This window comes from Onychomys torridus, chromosome 20 (genome assembly GCF_903995425.1).
Source record: "Onychomys torridus chromosome 20, mOncTor1.1, whole genome shotgun sequence".
Taxonomy (NCBI): domain Eukaryota; kingdom Metazoa; phylum Chordata; class Mammalia; order Rodentia; family Cricetidae; genus Onychomys; species Onychomys torridus.
The window spans coordinates 2,164,702-2,187,506 of NC_050462.1; the positions used below are offsets into that span (position 1 = coordinate 2,164,702).

Genomic DNA, 22,805 nt, shown 5'->3' on the forward strand with positions numbered 1-22,805 from the left:
TTCATCAACTTTTTGTCTGAATAAAATCAAAATAAAAAAGCAAGAAAATATACAAAAACATCTGAGGGTTAAAAATGTGATACATTTTAATGAAAAAGTAGATTATAGATCAGTATATTCAGTACAGCAGCACTCTGGCTGAAATACCAGGCTTGGATAATGGCAGCCGCAACACTTTCTGTTGCTGTGATAACATCATGGCCAAAACAACTTAAGGAAGTGATTTGGCTCAATGTTTATCATGTCATGATGGCCTGGAAAATGTGGCATGGGGCAGAAGCAGGAACACAGCTGACCTTATTTCAGTTTCACACAGGAGAAAGAGGGAGAGAGAGAGAGATCCTCCAGCAAGGTCCTCTTACCCAAAGGTTCCCTAACCTCCCCGAGCCGTGCTACTAACGGGAAACCGGGTATTCAAACACATGAGCCTCTTAAGGGCATTTCCCATTCTAACCACTCAGAGCTTTGCTATGCACTCGGTATTTTCATCATCTCATAGGCCCAACCCTATCAGGTTGGCTGGCATTATGATTTTCCTAACAGAAAAAAAATTAACACATGGGGGGTGGGTATTGCTCAATGCTTGTCTAACCAGCACACACAAGGTCCTAAATTCAACCTCCTGTATTACAAGAGAAATATATATGTATATAAATTTAGCAAATACAAATTCATTGGTTAGAAATACAACTGAAAATATCTGCCAGTATTTTAACCTGGGTCTTTATGACCTTGAGTCCAGCATTTATAAGCACTGTTCTGTCACACACAGAGAGAAAAATGCAAGAGCCAACTATAGCAGCTGCTGCTGATGTTGCTTATAGCTAGTAATTACTGGCAAGTTCTGTCATGGAGGTGAGTGTTCAAGGCTTCAAAGAAGCAAATGGAGGAACTAGTTCCATAGGGCAGAACAGAAGGGTAGTTAGCTAGATTTTGAAAGATATGGAAGAGAGTTCAACAGGCACATTCCTCCCTCCCTCCCTCCCTCCCTGCCTCCCTGCCTCCCTGCCTCCCTCCCCTCCTTTCTGTCTTCCTTTCTTCCTTCCTCCTTCCTTCCTTCCTTCCTCCTTCCTTCCTTCCTTCCTTCCTTCCTTCCTTCCTTCCTTCCTTCTTTCTTTCTTTCTTTCTTTCTTTCTTTCTTCTTTTTCGTACTAGCATTTAATACAAAGGCCACCGAGTTGGTAAAGATACTCCCTATGTTTAAGAAGCTATAATGAGTTTTAGGGAGCCAGGAACCTGGTGGCTGAACAGGAGGGGAGATAATGAAGTTGGACAGAGACTAACACTATTCCTTTCTGATACTGCTGCGAACTGTTTCAGAAAAATGATCCTCCCAGCAGAGTAGAGTCTGAGGGGAAATGAGACCTAGTGAGAGGCTCCTGGGAACTGTGTGTAGGAGGTGATGAACTGTGCTACCAGAGAAAGGATAGCGGGAATGATGGGTAAACACTGGCGAAGCTTCACCTCTGAAAATGTGTGGTGTTGTAGTGCGATAAAGAAGGCGGCTTGCAGTACCGTAATGACCTCCTAATGGCTGACCTTCTTGTGCTCACAGCTCATTCCGGCTCTTGCAGGGCTCTGCCTTGCCCACCTGATTCCCGTGGAACTTCCTTTCCCAGACTCTCCAACCCTCCGTAGACCTAGCTGGGCTAACCAGTGGGAGGCTCTAGCAGAAAATAGAGGTGGGTGGAGCTTAGGACCCCGTCCCCCAACCTCTGAGGATCTTCTGACAGCAACAGCAGCAGCCATTGTCCTACCTGAGAGTCCTGATCCTAGCGTTTAAACCTTGCCGTTGAGCTTTTGAGGAACGTCATCTTTTTCGCTTTAATTAACAATGAAGAAGGAAGGCACAGTGAGGCTGGGAAACTTGCTTGGGGCTGCAGCCTGCTTGAGGAAGGAGCAGAGCCAGGCTCTAAACCCAAGGGCCATTGCTGGGTACTGAGCGCCTGGCAGATGCCGGGAGAGAGGAGATGAGCCACAGTGAATAGGGTGCTGGTCTTGGTAGTTGCTGAAGAGTCAACACTTTCTGTTTATAGACTGCTGAAGGGTGAAGACGTCCGTCCGTAGTGCTTGGATTGACTGCAAGGGTTAGGAATCATGGACAGAAAACAATTTTATTTTCTACTGAAAAGTTTTACGGCTTTAGTAAATATCAATACCTGTTTATTGTAAAAAGTTCAGATGTTTTTGTTTTGTTTTGTGACAGGGTCCTGGAACTCACTAGTAGACCACACTGGCTTTGAACTCATAGAGATCCACTTACCTCTGCCTGAATCCTAGGATTAAAAGTGTGTAACACTATGCCTGACTAGAATTTAAAAAAAATCTAAAGAAGAAAACACCAGAGACAGGGCTAGAATAAACAAAACTCCTGGGAGTAGTTGGGGGAGGGGAAATTATAAAAATACATTGCATGAAAAAATTTAATAAAAAACACTACAAATCCAAAGAATGTGTTTATAGTTAGCATTTCCATCCTTTCACGAAAGCCCTCAGTCATGCATGTATTAGTTTTTCATCAAGCATTTTTCTGCGAGTAAGATCATGTGAGGTCACACTTCGTATTGTACACATACACACGCAAAAGCCTACACGGAGAACACTTCTCTGCACACCAACATGATAGACTGTGGCTGTGCAATAAAGGTCACCATTGTTACTCTTTGCACCTGCTTCCTATTCTCTTGTTCTAATCCCTTCCAATTTTCTTTACTAAAAGACATTTGTTGTTTCCCAAAATCTTGTAAAACAAAATTATTCAAAGCAACTTACATTGCTTTTGAAAAGTAAGCAAGGAACATTCAGGGTATTATTAATTTTTGGAAAGTCACAAGGGATGTGCATTTGAGACACACTAGCAAGCCATCCTCCCCCAGAGAGCCCCAATGTTGTGTCAGGGCACACAGCCAGAAAGGCACACATGATGGTTATGGCAACTTGACAGGGTCTGGAGTCACCTGGGAGACAACCCTCCAGACACATCTGTGAGGAAGTTTTCCAGCTGGGTTAACTGAGGCGAGAAGGCCCACGATGGCTCGTGGACTGGGGGCCCAGGCTGAGGCCAAAGGAGAAGGGAAGAGCACAGTTCATCTGCTGTTCATCTCTCCTGCTTCCTGCGTGTGATCAGATGCTCTTACTGCCACGATTCCTTCGGCAAGATGGGAAATTCGCCCTCACAGTACAGGGCAAACCCTTCCTTCCTCACATTGCTATCATCAGGGATTTTCTTCTCAGCAATGAAAGGAGTAACTGGTATGAAACTTTTCTAAATCTTTGGATTCCAATAGGCCAGATAACCCCAGTAATACAGTATCATGGCTTTTGCTTATTTTGAATCTTGTAGTATATATTTGCATTTCTTAAAAGATAACAGTTATAGAGGAGAAGTTTTGAAGCCTTATTTAGGTGCAAAGAGGCCCACCCCAAAATCACACATGTGAATAAATAAACAGGAACAACCAAATTGGAAAGCAATATATCAAAGTGTAAACAAGCAACAGGATTCAGTTTTCGTGTCTACAGTGCACAGCATCAGGACATTTTCATAGCCACATAAAGCACACATTGAGCACCTCCCACTTTGTGTCTCCCTCCACACTCTCTTGCATGCCCATTGGTCCTTTATTCTTCTTGATGGGTCTACATCTATTTTCCTGTCAGACATAGGGATAGGATCCTATCTATCTATATGAAATCAAGGAGCTGTACATGAGAAAAATTGTATGATCCTTGTCTGAAACTAACAATTCGTTTTCAATGATCCTCTCCAGTTGCGTCCGTTTTTCTGCAAACAATATAGCTTTATTTTTCTTGCATATGTACTGCATTTTCTTTACCCATTCCTCTGCTTTTGGACCAGCTAGCTTAGCTCCATAACTCGGCTATTCTAAATAGTGGTACAATAAACACTGACCTGCAAGTGTCTCTGTGAAACACTGGCCTGGAGTCCTTGGAGTCATACGGTAGATCTATCTTTAGTTTTGTGAGGAACCAACATTCTTATTTCCACAGACATAGATACTTCACATTACCAGTAGCTCTGTAAAAGGGTGAGCTTTCACCTGGATCTGTGCCAGTATTCGTTTTTATTTGTTTGTTTGTTTGTTTTCAAGACAGGGTCTCTCTGTGTAGCTTTGGAGGCTGTCCTGGATCTCGCTCTCTAGACCAGGCTGGCCTTGAACTCACAGAGATCCACCTGGCTCTGCCTCCAGAGTGCTGGGATTAAAGGCGTGTGCCACCACCACCGCCCGGCCTTATTTGTTTTCTGACTAGGATGAGGTGGAATCTCAGTGTAATTCTAATTCACATTTCTTTTAGGCTATCGAGGTTGAACTTGTATGTTCATTGGCCGTTTTTATTTCATCTTTTGCGAACTGTCAGTTGTTTTCATCACCTCTTTATCCCATTTATTGACTGGCTTGTTTGAGTCCCTGTGCAGGATATCACTGGCATTTTGATGGGGATGGCATTGGATTTGTAAATAGCTTTTGGCTTTTAATCCCTGAACATGGGAGGTGTTTCTATCCTGTAGTGTCTTCTTCAATTTCTTTCTTCAATGTTTTAAATTTTTATACAATAGAATATTTTCTAGTCACAAAAGTAAAATATTTAGGGTAGATTTTACTACCATGGGAGACATGATTGCACTCTAAGGCTCAGAGAAATGTTTGAGGAAAAACCAGAATGCAAGATAACCGGCAGAAGAATCCTGCAGTGGCTTATGTAAAAATGTCCCCCATAGGCTCAGATGCGGTGGCTTATGTAAGAATGTCCCCCATAGGCTCAGATGCGGTGGCTTATGTAAGAATGTCCCCCATAGGCTCAGATGTGGTGGCTTATGTAAGAATGTCCCCCATAGGCTCAGATGCGGTGGCTTATGTAAGAATGTCCCCCATAGGCTCAGATGTGGTGGCTTATGTAAGAATGTCCCCCATAGGCTCAGATGCGGTGGCTTATGTAAGAATGTCCCCCATAGGCTCAGATGTGGTGGCTTATGTAAGAATGTCCCCCATAGGCTCAGATGCGGTGGCTTATGTAAGAATGTCCCCCATAGGCTCAGATGTGGTGGCTTATGTAAGAATGTCCCCCATAGGCTCAGATGCGGTGGCTTATGTAAGAATGTCCCCCATAGGCTGAGATGCGGTGGCTTATGTAAGAATGTCTCCCATAGGCTCAGATGCGGTGGCTTATGTAAGAATGTCCCCCATAGGCTCAGATGCGGTGGCTTATGTAAGAATGTCCCCCATAGGCTCAGATGCGGTGGCTTATGTAAGAATGTCCCCCATAGGCTCAGATGCGGTGGCTTATGTAAGAATGTCCCCCATAGGCTGAGATGCGGTGGCTTATGTAAGAATGTCCCCCACAGGCTCAGATGCGGTGGCTTATGTAAGAATGTCCCCCACAGGCTCAGATGCGGTGGCTTATGTAAGAATGTCCCCCACAGGCTCAGATGCGGTGGCTTATGTAAGAATGTCCCCCACAGGCTCAGATGCGGTGGCTTATGTAAGAATGTCCCCCATAGGCTGAGATGCGGTGGCTTATGTAAGAATGTCCCCCATAGGCTGAGATGCGGTGGCTTATGTAAGAATGTCCCCCACAGGCTCAGATGCGGTGGCTTATGTAAGAATGTCCCCCACAGGCTGAGATGCGGTGGCTTATGTAAGAATGTCCCCCATAGGCTCAGATGTGGTGGCTTATGTAAGAATGTCCCCCATAGGCTCAGATGTGGTGGCTTATGTAAGAATGTCCCCCATAGGCTCAGATGCGGTGGCTTATGTAAGAATGTCCCCCATAGGCTCAGATGCAGTGGCTTATGTAAGAATGTCCCCCATAGGCTGAGATGCGGTGGCTTATGTAAGAATGTCTCCCACAGGCTCAGATGCGGTGGCTTATGTAAGAATGTCCCCCACAGGCTCAGATGCGGTGGCTTATGTAAGAATGTCCCCCATAGGCTCAGATGCGGTGGCTTATGTAAGAATGTCCCCCATAGGCTGAGATGCTTGAACTCGGTTGCCAGTTGGTGGCATGGTCTGGGGAAGTTAAGGAGGTGTCTCACTGGAGGAGGGCTTTTAAGACCTGAGTCATCTTAAATCCCCTCTCTCCCCTTGGGCTTGTGGTTAAGATGTGAGCAGCTTTGCTCCAGCTGCCTGCTGCCTCGGGTCTGCCATTGTGGACTCAAACCCTCTGGAACCATAAGCCCAAAGAAATGCTTTTATAAGTTGCCTTGGTCATAGTGTTTTATTTTAGCAAGACAAAAGCAATGTGTTACTATATTGATGTATGTGGACACACATATACACCTTCCAGAGAGAACAGCGGAGGGAACATCTAAAAGACAGAAAGCAATACAAATCATTAGTGTTGGTTATCTCTGTCAGGTAAAACTTGGAATGCTTCCATTTCTCCGCCTTCTCATGCTCATCCCCCCCTCTGCTGCTCCTCCTTTTGCAGACTGACGTTTCCAGTCTTATAGGACCTTTATCATTCTGCTGCTGTGCCTATTCTTGGCAGTGCTAGCAGTCACTCACTCTTGGTAATTTAATGTTATTAACGAAAGATTTTACCTTTGTGCAATATTTGGAGTAGGCTGTCATTTATTTACAGTGCTAAGAAGTATGGCCATCAGTACTGGCCCTATGTTAGATGCAAGGTCCCTGCTTTTAAGGAGTGTGTGCTATCTGGAAAGGAAGAGGAGACAAATGTACATCTGAAGCTTCAGAAGAGAAGCATTTCTGTTAGATCTGGCAATGTCTTCTAGTTGGGGCAGCTTTATTTTATAATGTTCATTTTCCTTTCTTCCTTGCTTTGTGCAAAAAAGAGGGAAGTGTAAAATATACTAGCAAAAGTTGTCTGAGTTAAGGTTTCTATGCTGTGAAGAGACACCACGGCCACAGCAACTCTTATAGAGGAAACATTTCATTGGGGCTGGCCTACAGTTCAGAGGTTTAGTGCATTATCATCATGGTGGGAAGCATGGCAGCATGCAGGCAGACATGGTGCTGGAAGAGCTGAGAGTTCTGCATCCTGACCCCAGGCAGCAGGAAAAACACTGCCACACTGGGCATGGCTTGAGTATATATGAGACCTCAAAGCCCACCTCCATGGTGACACCACTCCTCCAAGACCACACCTACTCTATCAAGGCCAGACTTCCTAATAGTGCCACTCCCTATGGGCCAAGCATTCAAACACAAGAGTCTATGGGGGCCATACCTATTCAAACCACTGGTTATTATAATATGTGGAACCTTATTTCAGCTGCACAACTATTGGTTGTTGTATTAAGGCCACTCCATGTAGTTAAAAGGGAGGTTTATTTTGTGGGGTAACTTACAAGTAAAGGGATAGGTTACTGGGTCCAGGGAAGGTGTAGTGCAGTCCAACAGTGTTCTCTGGAGAACTCTGCTCAGTCTACCTCCAGTGTCCAGAATCCAGGAACCAAGAGAGCTGGCACATCCGGATTTGGGGTCTTAAGGGCTCCTGTCTCAGCCTGCCTTGTAGGCATGACAGTTACTGAAGCCTCAATGTGGGTAGTACTTCCAAGTCAAATTTGGAACAACTCTATAAGGTAGGCTTCTCAGAGATAAGAAAATAGATGTGAAAATGGATGGAATGGATGAGCTTGGGACATGTGGCTGGCAAAGACAGCCAGCCAGGTTTACTTCACACCACAGAAGAAAATGAGTCAGTGTGAAGTGCTTTGTGGCGAATTTCCTCCACACACACAAGGCTTCTCCAGGTCTTTGAGGTCTGTGCTCTACTGAACACTCATCATCCAAGTTTCTTCAGCACATGGGCTTGAAGTGGACAAGATGGCCAGGAAATCATGCAGACAAATCAAGAGTCCTCTAGAAGAAGCACTGAGCCACATGGATGGGGATACCTTCTCATGACTGGGTGGAAAGTGGGCAGCATCAGGCGGAAAAAAAAAACTTTGTGTATTCACAAGGGGAGCCAAATCCTAGAGAATGAGAAGAGAGGAGTTTTCCAGGCAGGGAAGAAGGGGGAAGCATTTACATAAAGGGAACAGCATCTGCAAAGGCATTGCAGGGCTGCAACATCACATGGCAAGAAGGTTAGAACCCAGAGCAGGCAATAGCTGTATGTGAGAGAGTGCCCCCTCTGTGTATGTGTGTGTAAGGAGGTCAGGGAAGAATTCATACAATATCACAGAAAGAGAGTGTGGCAATGGTGGGGATTCCTGGAAGCCAGCTGATCAGTGTGAATTTTGGGTACAGAGAGAGAGAGAGAGAGAGAGAGAGAGAGAGAGAGAGAGAGAGTCAGTCTTCACACTTTCTTATGTGAGTTATTTTTATGATTTTTGGTTTGGGTTTTTTTATGACAAAATGAGAACTGGACTTTTGGAAGACTCAGATTACATAGTTTGTGCAAGGCAGGAGAGGGAACAAGTTGATATGGAAATGGATTCGGATAGAAACTATAGGATGACGTAGGATATGTGGGATAAGTAGCAGGTAATCCACAGGTACCCCACTCTCTCACCCCCATCTTTACTGAGATATGAGTGACAAGTAAAAATTATAGGCATTTAAGGTGTACTATGTGATATTTAATATATGCATTGTAAATGATTACCATAATCAAGATAATTAACATCTCTCAACTCATACCTGTGACCTTTTCCTCTGCCTGATAAGAACACATAGAGAACTTCTCTTACACATCATTGTTCACCGTAGATGCCATGCTGTACAGATGCCTTGTTCTAGAGCTGTAGAACTCCATAATCTATAACTGCAAGTCTGTATGTTGAACAGATCCCTCTTCCCCTCCCCCAGCACCCAGTCACCATTATAGAAGCAGGATTGTTAGGAGCTGTGGATCCTCTGATGAATAAGGCCTGGTTTCTCCTAGGGTAGGTGGGGACATACAAATAACAAGTGTGATTCTTTTTAGAGTCACATAAAGGTGAGATATTTCCCTTAGCATAATGATGCCTTTCAGATTGGTCATTTTTCAGAAATGGCAAGATTTCCTTCTTCTTGGAGTCTGAACCATATTCTGTCTTGGCTATTGCAAATTATGCTTCAGTGAACACGGGAGTGCAAATAGATCCTCCAGGTAGTGATTTTATTCCTTTGGATGAAAACCCAGATGAATTGAATCACACAGTACTTACTGAATCACATAGTACTTATTGAATCACACAGTACTTATTGGATCACACAGTACTTCTAATTTGTGTTTTTTGGGGAATCTTCAGCATTTTTTCCATAATGGCTATATTAATTTTCCCTTCCCACCAATTACAAGGTTCTTTTTTCTCCACACCCTTGCTGATGCTTGTAATCTTTCCACTTTTTAATGATTGCAGTCCTCATAGGCATGAGCTGGCAGTTCATCATGATTTTGATTTGTAGTTTCCCTGATGATCAGTGATGTTGAGTGTCGTTTCTCATCCCTGTTGGCCGCTGTTGAGCAGTTCAAAGCATGTCCTTCCCTCATCAACTCATAATATTTACCACAACTCCCCAGCCCAATGTGAAATCCAGACAGATAAATAAATGGTATCTACCTAGTGTAATTTGAAGCCATCCAAGAGGGTGGGGTGGTGGAAACACCCAAAGTAATTTTGGAAGATTTGCCTGGGCTTCTTGTAGAAGCAGGATTGTGTAGGAGCTGTGGATCCTCCGATGAATAAGGCGTGGTTTCTCCTAGGGTAGGTGGGGACATACAAATAACAAAGGCAATGCCATCAGACACAGAAATGCTCCAGACTCACGCGTACAAATCTTTATTTAGTTGAAAAGGAATACCCTCCTTCTGCTCAAATTTACCCCTTTTAAAGCTGAGCGGTCTAGAAGATTGTCCACCAGAACTGCAAAGTGGCTGAGAACCACCCTGCTGCATGCAAACCCTGGGACCTTAAAGGGTGGGTGTAGATTCCTGCTCGATGAAACAAAACCTAGGAAGTCCTGGTGACAGGCAGTTTATGACTGGAGATTCGCTTCCCAGTGGCATCCATCAGCCTGCCACCTCCACTTTCCTGGTTTATTTCCCTCCAGCTGAAACAAACCCAGGTCGAGACAAGACACCAGCATGAATTAGAGTGCATGAAGAATCCAAGATGCCAAAACGCAAAGTGACCCTCAGGCAAACACTTTGTGAACCGCTGAGTGTAACAAACGACGATGGGCTGCAAGGGGGAGGGGTCACTTGTCGACTCTCCAACAGCGGGAACTAGGGGAGCGACAATCGCAGGATGGCGGCTTTCAAGTCTCCTTCTCCGTGTTTCCACAGGTCCTGGTTTCCTAGGCCGCTGCTCCCTCCTAGCTGCAGCCCTGGTCAAGGCCCGGGGAGGGGGGGCGTGTCTGAGGGGCGGTGCCTTGTGGAGAGGAGGAATTTAAAAAAAAAAAAAAAAAAAAAAAAAAAAAAAAAAAAAAACCCAAAACCTAAGTAATTAGCATCCTCCGATTCCATTGGCTCTTCGACGCCCTGCTTTGCATACGCCCGCCCTCTGGCTGCCTAGGTTTGCTGGGGCTCAGCAGGGTTTTGCAGCCGCCTGGCTACGGCGCTTTAGTGCGGGGCGGGAGCTCAGAGAGCCGCGGCCGGGATCCCGGAGCCGGGAGCCCGCTGCCCGCCGAGCTGCGGCGGTCGTATCTGGGGCGAACTCGGTCCTACCGACACTGTAGCCAGCTCTCAGAGGCTTCTGCATCCGCCCGGTCCCAGGGAGGAGAGGGCCAGACACTTTTATTTTGGACGAAAGGCGTGGGTCCTGGCAGGAGCTTCCCTCCGGGCCTGGCTTGCGGCTCAGTGCGCCCTAGCTCTGGCCCCGACTCCAGAAGATGACTTCAGTCTCCGTCGTGTATCTTCCAGTGGTGACGGCTCAGGGAGACAAGCGAAAGTAGTGGCACTTGCTGGCAACGCCAGGTGGGAAAGTGAGCCTTGGCGACGAGGAGCCGGGCTGTCTCCGTGGCCCCTGGTGCCTACAGCTCCTTCTTTTTCCTTCCCCTCGGCTCCCCGGCGGCTGCAGCATGAAGTGGCGCAGCGATGGCCAGAAGAGGTAAGAAGCCGGTAGTGCGAACACTGGAGGATCTGACACTGGACTCGGGTTATGGTGGTGCGGCGGACTCTGTGCGCTCTTCCAACTTGTCTCTGTGCTGTTCTGACTCTCACCCGGCGTCCCCGTATGGCGGGAGCTGCTGGCCGCCTCTAGCTGACTCCATGCACAGCCGGCACAACAGCTTTGACACTGTCAACACTGCCCTGGTGGAAGACTCCGAGGGGCTGGACTGCGCCGGCCAGCACTGCTCGCGGTTGCTGCCGGACCTCGACGAGGTCCCCTGGACCCTCCAGGAACTGGAGTTGCTGCTGCTGCGCTCCCGGGATCCCCGGGCAGGCCCAGCGGCCCCCGGCAGCCTGCCTAAGGACGCACTGGCCAAGCTCTCGATGCTGGTAAGCCGGGCTCTGGTGCGCATCGCCAAAGAGGCGCAGCGCCTGAGCCTGCGCTTCGCCAAGTGCACCAAGTACGAGATCCAGAGCGCCATGGAGATTGTGCTGTCCTGGGGCCTGGCGGCGCACTGCACTGCTGCCGCGCTGGCCGCGCTGTCCCTCTACAACATGAGCAGCGCTGGCGGCGACCGCTTGGGCCGTGGCAAGTCGGCGCGCTGCGGCCTCACCTTCTCCGTGGGCCGCGTGTACCGCTGGATGGTGGACAGCCGCGTGGCGCTGCGCATCCACGAGCATGCCGCCATCTACCTGACCGCCTGCATGGAGAGCCTCTTCCGGGACATCTACACGCGGGTGTTGGCCTCCGGGCTACCTCGTAGCTGTAGCGGTCCCTGCCCTGGCTCCAGCTCGGGTTCTGGCCCAGGCCCCGGCTCAGGCCCGGGTGCTGCGCCTGCCGCGGATAAGGAGCGCGAGACGCCTGGAGGGGGAGCGGCGAGCGGTGGCCCCTGCAGCGCAGCCAGCAGCGCCAGCGGGGGCAGCAGCTGTTGCGCCCCGCCAGCCACGGCGGCGACAGCAGTCCCGCCGGCCACAGCCACAGCCGCCGCCGCCGCCGCCGCCAACCATCACCACCACCACCACACGCTTCACGAAGCGCCCAGATTCACCGTGGAGACCCTGGAGCACACGGTCAACAACGACTCAGAAATCTGGGGACTATTGCAGCCCTACCAGCACCTCATCTGTGGGAAGAACGCTAGCGGTAAGTGGCGGCGCCGATGCCTCCCTTCTCTCACTCAACTCTGTCAACTCCGGGTTTAAGTTTGCCTCACGTCCCCCTCCCTCGTCTCTCCGGCCACTCGCGCTGTCCGCAGTCTTTGAGGTGGCGGTCAGACTGAAGACAGCTAGAAATCCGCAGGTTCATTCCTGAGCTTGGGACCCGCACAGTTGACACGGGAAGTAAAGGTCCCAGAGCACACAGGGTTCCGCCCCCCTGTGCAGGGCCAGGAGATGACTGCCTCCCGCAGCACGCGGGCAAAATCCAACACCCTTTTATTTTTACATTTAATTTAGCATGTTATTTTATTTGGATTAGGCTTGAGATGTTTGAGTCTAGTACACATCTTCTAGAACCCTGGTTTGATTTTCAAGGTGCCACATTCGAGTTTGGCTAAGATCTGGGGGAGATGTGTTCGCGTCTCTGCCCTGCAGTTCTCTGCCTTGCCCCAGGCCCTCTGGGGTCGCTGTAGATGCGCTGGGAAGGCATGGCTGCTGTGGTGAAGGTGGAAGGGGAGAGCTGGGTGGGCCTACAAATGTCAGGGAGGTGTATGTGTGTGGTGGTGGCCATGGCGGTGGGACGGCGACACTGCATCGCTCCAAGTTTTCCTGAGCAGTTTCTGAGCACTGGAACCCAGAGCTGGGGGGAGGTGGGAAGACCTAGAGATGGATAACGCCATGACTTCCAATTTCCCAGCCATGGCGGGTGATTTACATCTGTCACTTAGCTGAAGGAGAGGCACCAAGGACCTGGGAAGGAGGGGGTTGTCAGTTAAGGTTATCCTTTTCCGCGGGTTCTGAAATCCCCTCATTGAGCCCCACTGGAGGGCGCTGGGTGGGTTTGAACCTTCGGTCCTGACGGCAGAGGGGGTGGTGCTGGGCGTTTGTTTTCTGGGGCTCTAGCTGGCGGTCTCTGTCTGTGAAAGCCTGAGCTAGACACTTCAAAGCTTCAATTTTCCACAGGAAATGGTAGAAGTGTAACTGGAGACTCTAAAAGCGAAATAAAACTTTGCTGCATATTCCAGGCGGTTTGGCCTGAGGTTGCGTGGTCGGAGCGAAAAAGCAGCCTTTCTGGGTAGGTTTCATTCATGTTGCAGCCTGTTTCCTCCAAGCCGAAGCAGAGCTGCATCTGGCCTGGCTTGACTTCTGGAGTGCCAAGAGTGTACGTGTGGGTGTGACCGCGCATGTGTGTGCAAGTGCCTTGTGAGTGTGCAAAGGAATGAGCCAGCAGGCTCCCGAGGCATAAAGCTCCAGCTTAAACCATTTGTAAATTTACTCTGATGGACTCCCTAGGTCCTTTCACCTGGATGTGATCATAGTGGGGAAGGGAAAGAAAAGAGCAAAGCTAGTGTGTGTGTGTGTGTGTGTGTGTGTGTGTGTGTGTGTGTGTGTGTGTGTGTGTGTGGCTCGCTGGGGGAAGGGATAGGATCAACCTTGATCGAGATCCCTGAGATTCTTCTGCTTCTCTGCCAGCGCCCTTCCCCCTCTCTTGCCCTAAGGCATACTCCCCAGAGTCCACCGACACATACAGACATGCTCAGGCACAGGCACACGCTGCAAGCACACAGGACATCCCTCTGAGGATGGAAACATCAGTTGACAGAGCATGAGGTTTTCTGTGTGCTTTTTCAGAATGGGGGATCCACCTGCAAACCCCCCCCCCCCCCCCCGCAAGTTTTAAACTGTTTTTTGTTTGGAAGCCTACCCCTACCCTAAAAGCACAGACCTGCTTAGTTTTCCCCCACTGCAGAGCAATCCCCCACCCCCAGGCATCCCTTAGCCTGAGTTATGTCTGCACTCCAACTCTTTAGCTTCTTCTTCAATTTTCTTTTATGGGGAGTTCACATCCCCTTTCTCCCACCCCGAGGAAGCCCTAGGCTGCAAACACCTGCATCCTGCCCCACCTCTGTCTGACATTCTCCTAACTGTGGTTTGGGATGACTTTCTGGGCCTCAGCCCACTTGTCTGCAGAACACACGTTTTAAAACACAACATACCCTCAGCTTCTCTCATAGTTCTGTTAGTAGTCAATCTCTTTGCAAATAGATTTTACTTTTGGGATCTTTAATTTCTTTTAAAGACAGTGTTGGTGTTTATCCCTTTTGGAGTAAGGCTAATTTAAGGAGAGAGGAAACCCCAGGGCCGGTTTGGAGCAGGGTTGAGTGAGTGGCGGTTGGGCCTTGAATCCATCACAGACTTCTCCACGCCACACAGCTTAACTCCTGGGACTCGGGGATTGTCCTTCAGCCTCTTCTGGCCCAAGACACGCTGTTATTTCATCCTGCTTTCTTCATCTCTCTCTGGACTTGTTCAAAATGGCCAGGCATGCATACAGAAGAGCTAAGGAATGAGTGATTAATGTTTCAGGAATCCACACCATATACCAAACACCAAACCTGCTTCTTCGATTGTTTTGCTTGGCAGTCTTTCTGAGCTGCAAGCCTTACTGAGGACCACACACCTCCCATAATGAATTCCCTCCTTTAATTCAGTAACATCACTTATTTATTTGTTTGTGGATTCATCTGTTGTTCAATATCTATTGAACAGTTTTTAAATGCCAGGGATGGAGTAGACACTAGGTAAAAGACAAAACAGCCAACATGTTTCCAGGATCACTTTATATGTATATTGATCCTCTGTGTTCCTTTAGTCTAGTACTACTGTCAGGATGTAGCTCAGTTGATAGAGTGCTTGCCTAGCATGCACAAAGCTCTTCGCTCAATCACCAGCACCGAATCAACAACAGGCATGTAATACTAGTGGAGGTTGAAAAACGAGGAGTTCAAGACCATCCTTGGCTGTATAGCAAAGTTTGAGGCCAGTCTGGACTACATGAGACCTTGTTTCAAACAAATAAACAAAAGTACTACTGTCATCTGCCTTGTACAGTGCAAAAAACTGAGGCACAAACGGAGCTTCCATGAATTACTTGTTTGAGTGCAGATGGCCTAGTTCAGCGGCCCTACTCTTAGCCCCTGTGCATGCATAACTGCAGCTACAAATGAGTTCCCTAGTCAGCAGGCCATCCTACTTCATTAACCACACAGTTGAGCACTGACCTCATACAATTTGCTCTTCTTTCCGTTCCCACTTATACACCTTTTATACCTGAAGATCTGAATTGCCAGTACTTAATCCTGTGTGTTTTTACAGCTTCCAAGCTGATGGGAAGATCTAATATACAGCCAGAACTTACACTTGATGCCTGTAAAATTGAGCAAGCTGTTGTGCTGTGTTGTACAATGATGTTCTCAAAGAAGCCAACTGCCTTTTAAGCTTCTTGAATTTCATTTTTAATTATTAAGTGGTGTGTGTGTGTGTGTGTGTGTGTGTGTGTGTGTGTGTGTGTGTGTTGTGCACATGTGCACCATGCCGCCTAGGTGGAGGTCAGTGTGAATGAAAGAAAAAGAAATAAAAAGGAAGGCCACACCTGCTCCTGGGTATGGTGGAGGAGAAAGTTTATTGTAGAGAGTATAGTCAGAGGCAGAGCATCTTTGAGAGTTCAGAGTGAACATGACCTTGAGGCAGCCCATGTGAGGAGTGGGGGGAGGGGAAGGGAGAGCCAGGAGACCATGAGAGTAAAGGGTAGATCAAAAGAGGAAAAGGGGGACTGTAAGTCCTTTAGTAGAGATACCCAGACAAGTGTGGCTTGCCAGAGCCGAGAGATACTAGGTGAGTTCTAACATTTCTCCCTCTTGTTTATTATAAAAGGTAAGAAAAAAGGAAGAGGTGACTGATGACGTAGTAATGAGGGCCCTGTGCTTTTTAGACAGCTTCCTGTTGTCTGAGGGAAGGGTAGCCCAGCCCCTGGGCTGGATGCCAGCCATACCCTGTGTCAGGCAGGGACTGGGGGATTCTGGGAGACCCTGACAGCCAGGTCTGCTTTGATATGTAAATAGGCCCCTCGGCCATTTGTCTTGGATTTTAGACCTAACATCCCAGCCTTTTTGTTGATAATAAGTGAATAAATAAAGGACAACACAATCTTTTCTGTGACTACTTCTTGTTGACATTAGCCATCGTTGTTGGGGACCCGAGGAAGCCAGAATGCAGACCAACGCCAGGAAGAGAGAGGAGTGAAAGCCCTTCACTTGTGGTCCAGGCTTTGCAGGACCATCTGGGGCTAGGGGCCTTGGAGCAGTTTGTGAGACAGGACGACTTGGGGCTAGCCTCTTTGGAGCCATGTAGGATGCAGATTCCAAGGGGACACAGGGCTGGTGAGTTCCGAGCAGTCTTCAGTCTAAAAGAGTGGACGTCAGAAGACACTTCTGGGGTCAGTTCCCTCCTTCCACCATGTGGATTCTGGGGACCAAGCTCAGGCTGCCAGGCTTGACGGCCAGCACCTCTACCTCCTGAGCCATCTTGCCAGCCCTGGAATCCTCTTTTGAAAGGTTTTCGACATTGTCCCACACATACTGCCACTTTTGCAACGATCTCTCCTTCAAATTTAGGTACTAAACTACCAAGGCTGGGAAAATCATGAAACTAGTGTTACTGGGTTCAGAAACAAAGAGCACAGGGGTCTAGCATCGGCTGGGCGGGGCTTGGAGCATGATCCTTGTGGTGCTGTAAAAACTCTTCAGACCTAGGTTTTCTTGTGTTAATTTTTAGGTGTAGGGAAGAGACTCCAGGGACTGGTGGAGTTTCTGTGGGGTGTGAACATTTGATTTAATCCATCCCACTGAAACAAGGAGGGGGCAGGAAGCTTTTGTCAGGCTTTGGTCAAGGTATCTTAAATGCCCTCAAGCTGGTGGCTTTTTCACTCCGTCTCGGAAGTTCTGGATCACCAATGATCTGCCCTCCTCCCCAAGAGTGTGCGACTACTTCTCTACCCCTGGTCAACCCACATCTTCCTCCTGTCCCCCCTGGAATGCCTGGCACATTGTAAATACTCTTTACTCCTTGTGGACTTACTCAATATAGTCAGCTCATCCAGTCTTTAGGATGGCAAACTTAGCCAGCAGCCTTGGTAAGGGCAGTTGCTATGGGATCAGCCTCCAGTGCCACCCGCCCTGGATTCGGATTCCAAGGCTGCTGTTTTCCAAGGGTTTGTTCTTTGGAGTTCCAGAGACAGCCCTCAGCTGTAAAATGAAGTTTGTAATTATGAGATTGTTTGTCCTCAGGATGTCAGACTGGTGCCTGCTGGGGGCTAAAGTGATGGTAGCAGCTGTGGCGGATATCCGGTGTTGTAGTATCTCCCTTCTCTTTCACACTGAATCCATGACCCCATATGCTCAGTGTGGAGGGAGCCAGCAGGGCACTGCACTGTAGTCAGGTCTCTATTTCTTTATACGGTCAGGACCATATAGGTCAGTGTGCCTACTTCAGGAACTGACTTGTGAGCATAACTCTATGACCTAAGAAAGAATCTTATTTTATTTCATTGAAAAAATGTCTTCAGGGAACTTCCTGAGTGATAGAAGTGTCCCTTATAGTGATAGAGGTATCATCTATATTTGCACAAATACATCCCATCATGAAATTTAGTTTCATACATTTCTCTATATTGTAAGATACCCTGCAGGGGAAAAAAGGCATGTCCCCCACAAAAGCCACAGGGATCCTTGTATGAAATTTTGATATACATTCAGAAAATTCTTCAGTGAAGGCCCTAAGAGGCAGTCTAGTTTGGCCAAATCAGGGGAAGATTTTCTGCTTAGAAACATCCAGTCTCCAGTCTTGATTCCTCTGTCTTCTAGCTGGTGAATTATTGGGGTGAATTTTGTGTTTTGCCTCCATGTGATGAGGATCACATAAGAAAGAGAAACACACATTTACAAAACCAAAGGAAAAGCAAACCTATCATGGAGGACAATTACAGGATTAGCCCCATTGGTCTGTGAAAGGGCCAGCTTCGTAGTAGGCACTTCCTAATAACAACTTCCTTTGAAAAGCAGGATAACCTGTTATTCAGGCTGCTGCTACAATACTTTCGGGTTCTGCACAGTCTCTTTCCTTTCAGGGATCCCCAATCACTTTGTAAACATTAATTAACATGAGCCCTTGCCTCAGCAGCTGGTGAGGTGGGTAGGCTGGCTTGCAGGTACTGTGCTTTTCTGTCACCCTGTGAATGCTGACTCTGCACTAAATGTTTGTATATCTGTTGTGCAGCTGGTTGTGCTGTTCTGTGTTGCATTGTGGCTCTGCTGGACAAAATGTCTCACAAGGAACTCGGTGTCTTCAGGGAGGCAGCAGAAACTGTCTCAGGAGCCCCACTGTGCCATGCATCTGGACTCAGAGCACATTTTTAATTAACTGGCTCTCTGTAAATTAAAGCAAGGAATTTAGGTCAGTAGAGGGTTATTTAGTTTTCTGCACGTGCACATCAGTTCCTTGTTGGGGTGTTTACAAGTTGTATGTTTCCTGAAACATCATAATAAAGGCCTAATAAAACAATGAGAGATCAGTTGGAGGCCTGAGGTCACAGGTGGGTGCTAATGGCCTCTGAATTGGAAGAAGGCTCCTTCCTGATTCTAAGTCTGTTGCTACCTGTAGCCTTGGACCAGATAACAAGTTCACCCATAAAAATGGGTTGGATTATCATTCACTGAGAGATAAATACAAACCTGTAATTGACTCTGGGTTCAGCCTCAGGTCTCCCATGGCTATCTACTGTAGGAGTCATAGCTACACTTGCAATGCTTATTATGAACCAGGCACTGTTTTTAATGACTTCTATGTAGTATAATAGTTACAATCACATCAGTTGATATAAAGAACAATCTCCAAATCTCAGTGGAAGGTCATTCTTGTTCTCTGATACTCTGATTGGGTGAAATGTGGGCTGGAGGAAGTCAGGAGTGTCATTGGTACCAAGGCCCAGCTTGGAGTTTTACTTTGTGTATCTTCTGTGTGTAGCACCTCTTTGCACCCATCCAGCCCACAGATAGGAAGTCTGACAGAATGAGGGCTTAGGAAAGCTGTGTATAGGACAAGTCATTCTGTTCATGTATCGTTAGCCATACCTAGCCACATCTGTCTTATCACCAAACATATGGACTTCACATCATTTTCTTTTCTCTCTGACCATTGGTCCCATCTTGGTATTCAAGATCTTTGAATGACTCTCAATCCCATTCACTGCATCCATGGCTCAGGGACCTATAGCCAAAGTGATGTGTTTCCTGCCTGTCTACATTCACACATATTACAACAGGATGGGCTAACCACAGTAAAACTCCCTCTTAGTAAAGGGACTAGTGAGAGACACATGGCAGGTACTGGTCCTTCAGAGTTAGAAGAGCTTGTCAACGAAGCCCTGTATGCATGACTATGTGAGAAATTTTTGGATTAGGCCTGGATTCTGCTCTCTGGGAAGAATTGGCTGGTTCATTGTTCTCCCCAATCCCAGCTTTATCCAGCATGAAGTTTTCTTTTTCTTTTGTTCTTTGTGGCCACACTTGAAGTAGGTCTTGCAAGGTATGGCCTCTTGAGAGGTTCTAAATCTTTGTAGTAGAGCTCCTTCCCTTGAACTTTTGGGCATCAAGGATTACTTCAGTGCTCGAACGGCAAGACCTTTAAAATCCAAGCTTAGAGATTTTTTTTTTTTGCTGCTGCAATTTAGTGGGATTGTCATCTGTGCCATTGTATTAGTCAGCTTTGAGTCACTATGCTGAAATACATGAAGCAACTGAATTTACAAAGAAAAAAGGTTTAGTTAACTCACTCAAGGCAGTGGTGCCTAATTTACCTCTCTTCTGTCAAGGATTCTACAGAAATTGCAATTGCAGATGTCAATGATAAAAGTTCCTGTTGGGATGGGGTCACTTTTTAAGTCAAGGACAGAGAGAGAGAGGTGGAACAAAACTTGGGCTTTTAAACATCCTTCATAGGTGAGCTACTGAAGAGTCACTCAGCTACCTTCCAAAGGTACATCCGCAGAGACTCAAAGTTCATCAGCTAGGTCCCATATCTCAGAAGTGCCATCTTGGGAATCAAGACAATGAACCCTGGGGGATGCTCAAACCACTTTCAGCAGGCACCCAGAATGTTAGCGTCCTCACCCGAGAGTTGTTTTCTGGACCAAATTTTATAGCCTGGGTCATGCTTTGCCTCTTTACCTCCCTACTTCTCTTTCTTTCTTAAGTTCAAGCAAGCACATTGATGCTTTCGTCTGATGGAGACGTTTACAGCCCTAATCTTGTAGATACTTCACTCACAATCTTCTTAATCTTTCCTCCCATTGTTTGGGGTCTAGAAATTGTCTTTTCCACCTCTCCCCTTTTCCTTTCTAATTTGACTTGCAAACTTGCTTATTTGTGCCGCAGCTAATAACTGCTAAACTCAGGCAGGGTTTATCCTCACATTCTATTACCATTATCTCCCCAACCTCTTTCTACAGAGCTACAGCTTATCAACCATTAGTCCTAAATTACCACAAATGACAGTTGAACCAAACATTTCACCACTGCATAATACAGGGCTCCGGTGTTCTGCCTTCTAACCAGGTCCATACAATAAGCACCCCATTTTTGTTAACAATTTCCATACTAGTTAGAGTAAGACTAATTGATGTGTCAGGTAAATCCTCATATCTTAGTGGCAGAACACAATAAAATTGTTTTCTGGGCTGAGAGTGCAGCTCAGTGGTAGAGCATTTGCCTAGCACACACGACACCTCTGTGACATTGCAAAAACCAACAACAAATTCTGTTTTCTTTCTCCTGTGGACTCCAGCTGACAGGAGGAGTAGGAGGGACGGAGCTGCTTCCTGGGAGTCTCGTGGGACTGCTCTGGGCATGAGTATGTCAGTCTGTTCTCCATCCCAGCAGAGGATGACCACTACTCTGACACGTGGTCTAACCAGATGCAAAGAGGCTGGGAGTTACGATTTCTTGATAAGCAGCTAATTACCCCAACCCCAGCTTTACACTCTCAGAGGTGCATAAACCCTTTAGATATCTGGCCACTTCAACACCTGTAGGTAGGTAGTATTACCAACACTATTTTGCAGATTGAGAAGTTGAGGAACAGAAAGTTTAATGGATTTGCCTAAGGTAACAGGGCTTACAAGTGGCCGGACCGCATTTGTGTGCCAGTCTCTCTGTATTTCCTTAAGAATGCGAAGATCAATGTGTTATAATAAATATGAGATGTTTATTCTGCTCTCTCTCTTCCATGACACACATTTAGCAGTTGCTATCTTTATCTTTATTACTGATAGTGTCTCCTGTGCTAGAAGTGGTCTGGGTCACCAGGGATGAAGCTCCCAGGCATGGGAAAAATACAAGGTTTGAAGGACTCAAATCCCAAGAAGTTCAAGAAAATTAAACCAAGCACCTGCCTTTTCTCCTCTGACACCCCTTGCCTTTTGTTCACAGAGGGGACTGTCACTTGCTGGACCAGGTGCCATTCTAGGTTTTCTATATCTCCCATGGGACCCCATTTCATCTGCACAAAGATCTTGTGAAATGAATGTTTCTGATCTCCATTTTCTAGGGGAGGAAACTGAGGCTCCACTAAGCGCAGCCACTGGTGTGGAGCTGCCCCAGTACTGTAAGTGAGGGGTTTGGGATTCAGACTTTGAACTGTTAAAACCCAGTGGAGAGATCTGAATCCCAGGGACCACTAAAATAAAGACTCTCGGCTTAACCAACAAGGCATGGCTTCTTTTGGCACCAGTAGCTACCCTGTGATCAATATATGTGAGCACAGGACACTTTATAACCCTAGCCAGTGTCCTCCTCTATGGCTTCTCTGAGACACTGCCTAGCTGGGGCAGGACAGAAGCTGCCAGCTGCTGCCATGACAAGCAACATGTAAAGACACAAACCATGTGGCAAAGTATAGATTAATAGAAATGGGTTAATTTAAGATAGAAGAAGTAGATAACAAGAAGCCTGCCCCAGCTGTACAGTTTGTAAACAATGTAAATTTTGTGTGTTTACTTGGTTGGGTCTGAGCGTCCATGGGCCTGGCGGGTAAGAGAGATTTGTCCTGACTGTGGGCCAGGCAGGAAACCTCTAACTACACCTAGCCCTTCATCAGATCACAGTGTAACCTCAGCCAAGGCCCAAGGGCAGTGGCTTGCTCACTGTTCCCAAGGGATGCTCTGTGCGTACTCTGCGTTAAGAGCCACACACCATTTCACATGCAGAACTGAAGGCACAGGTCTGGGCACAGGAAGTGAGCTTTAATCCACTCTCTTGTGGTGGAAGCGGATTCGTATCTTCCCCAAGAATTACAGAACTCTGTATCAGGGGGACCAAGGTATAAATTCTGCTTTTACTCCCGATAAGCCAGATGACATCAGACAAGTCACTTAATCTTTCCAGACTCAGTTCCGTCACAGGTTGTTGGTGGGAGCACTGAACAAGTTACTTCATGTAAAAGTAGAATAGTGTTGGGTTCCACAATAAGTACTTAATGTGGTGACCATTATTTTTAAATGCTTATGTAGTCCCAGAGTCCTTGCTTTCAGAACCCTGCCTCACTGGGTGAAAGACTTTAAACAGTATACAAGTAATCAGGTTCCTGGGATTCCACACTTACTGACTGGGAAGTTGGGTAAGTCACCTAAATTCTCCATGACTCTCTTCTCTTGTTCAGTGAGACTATCAATGAAGTGTAACCTCTGGGGCTGTTGGGAGGCACCTGCGTGCAGAAATTGGTGGCTTTAT

The 22,805-nt window shown here is 47.1% G+C and overlaps 1 protein-coding gene across 4 annotated transcripts in view; it reads left to right on the forward strand.

The window, feature by feature from the left end:
• The first annotated feature begins 10,474 nt into the window (after nucleotides 1–10,474).
• Nucleotides 10,475–22,805, forward strand: part of Btbd11 (BTB domain containing 11) — a 269,054-nt gene continuing 256,723 nt past the window's right edge. For 2 of the 4 annotated variants that reach the window (XM_036169685.1, XM_036169684.1), the window contains exon 1: nucleotides 10,475–12,169. In XM_036169685.1, coding sequence (XP_036025578.1) covers nucleotides 11,011–12,169 — 1,159 coding nt within the window. In that variant the 5' untranslated portion in view covers nucleotides 10,475–11,010. The remainder of the gene's footprint in view (nucleotides 12,170–22,805) is intronic. The other 2 variants (XM_036169682.1, XM_036169683.1) reach the window with 1 other exon arrangement.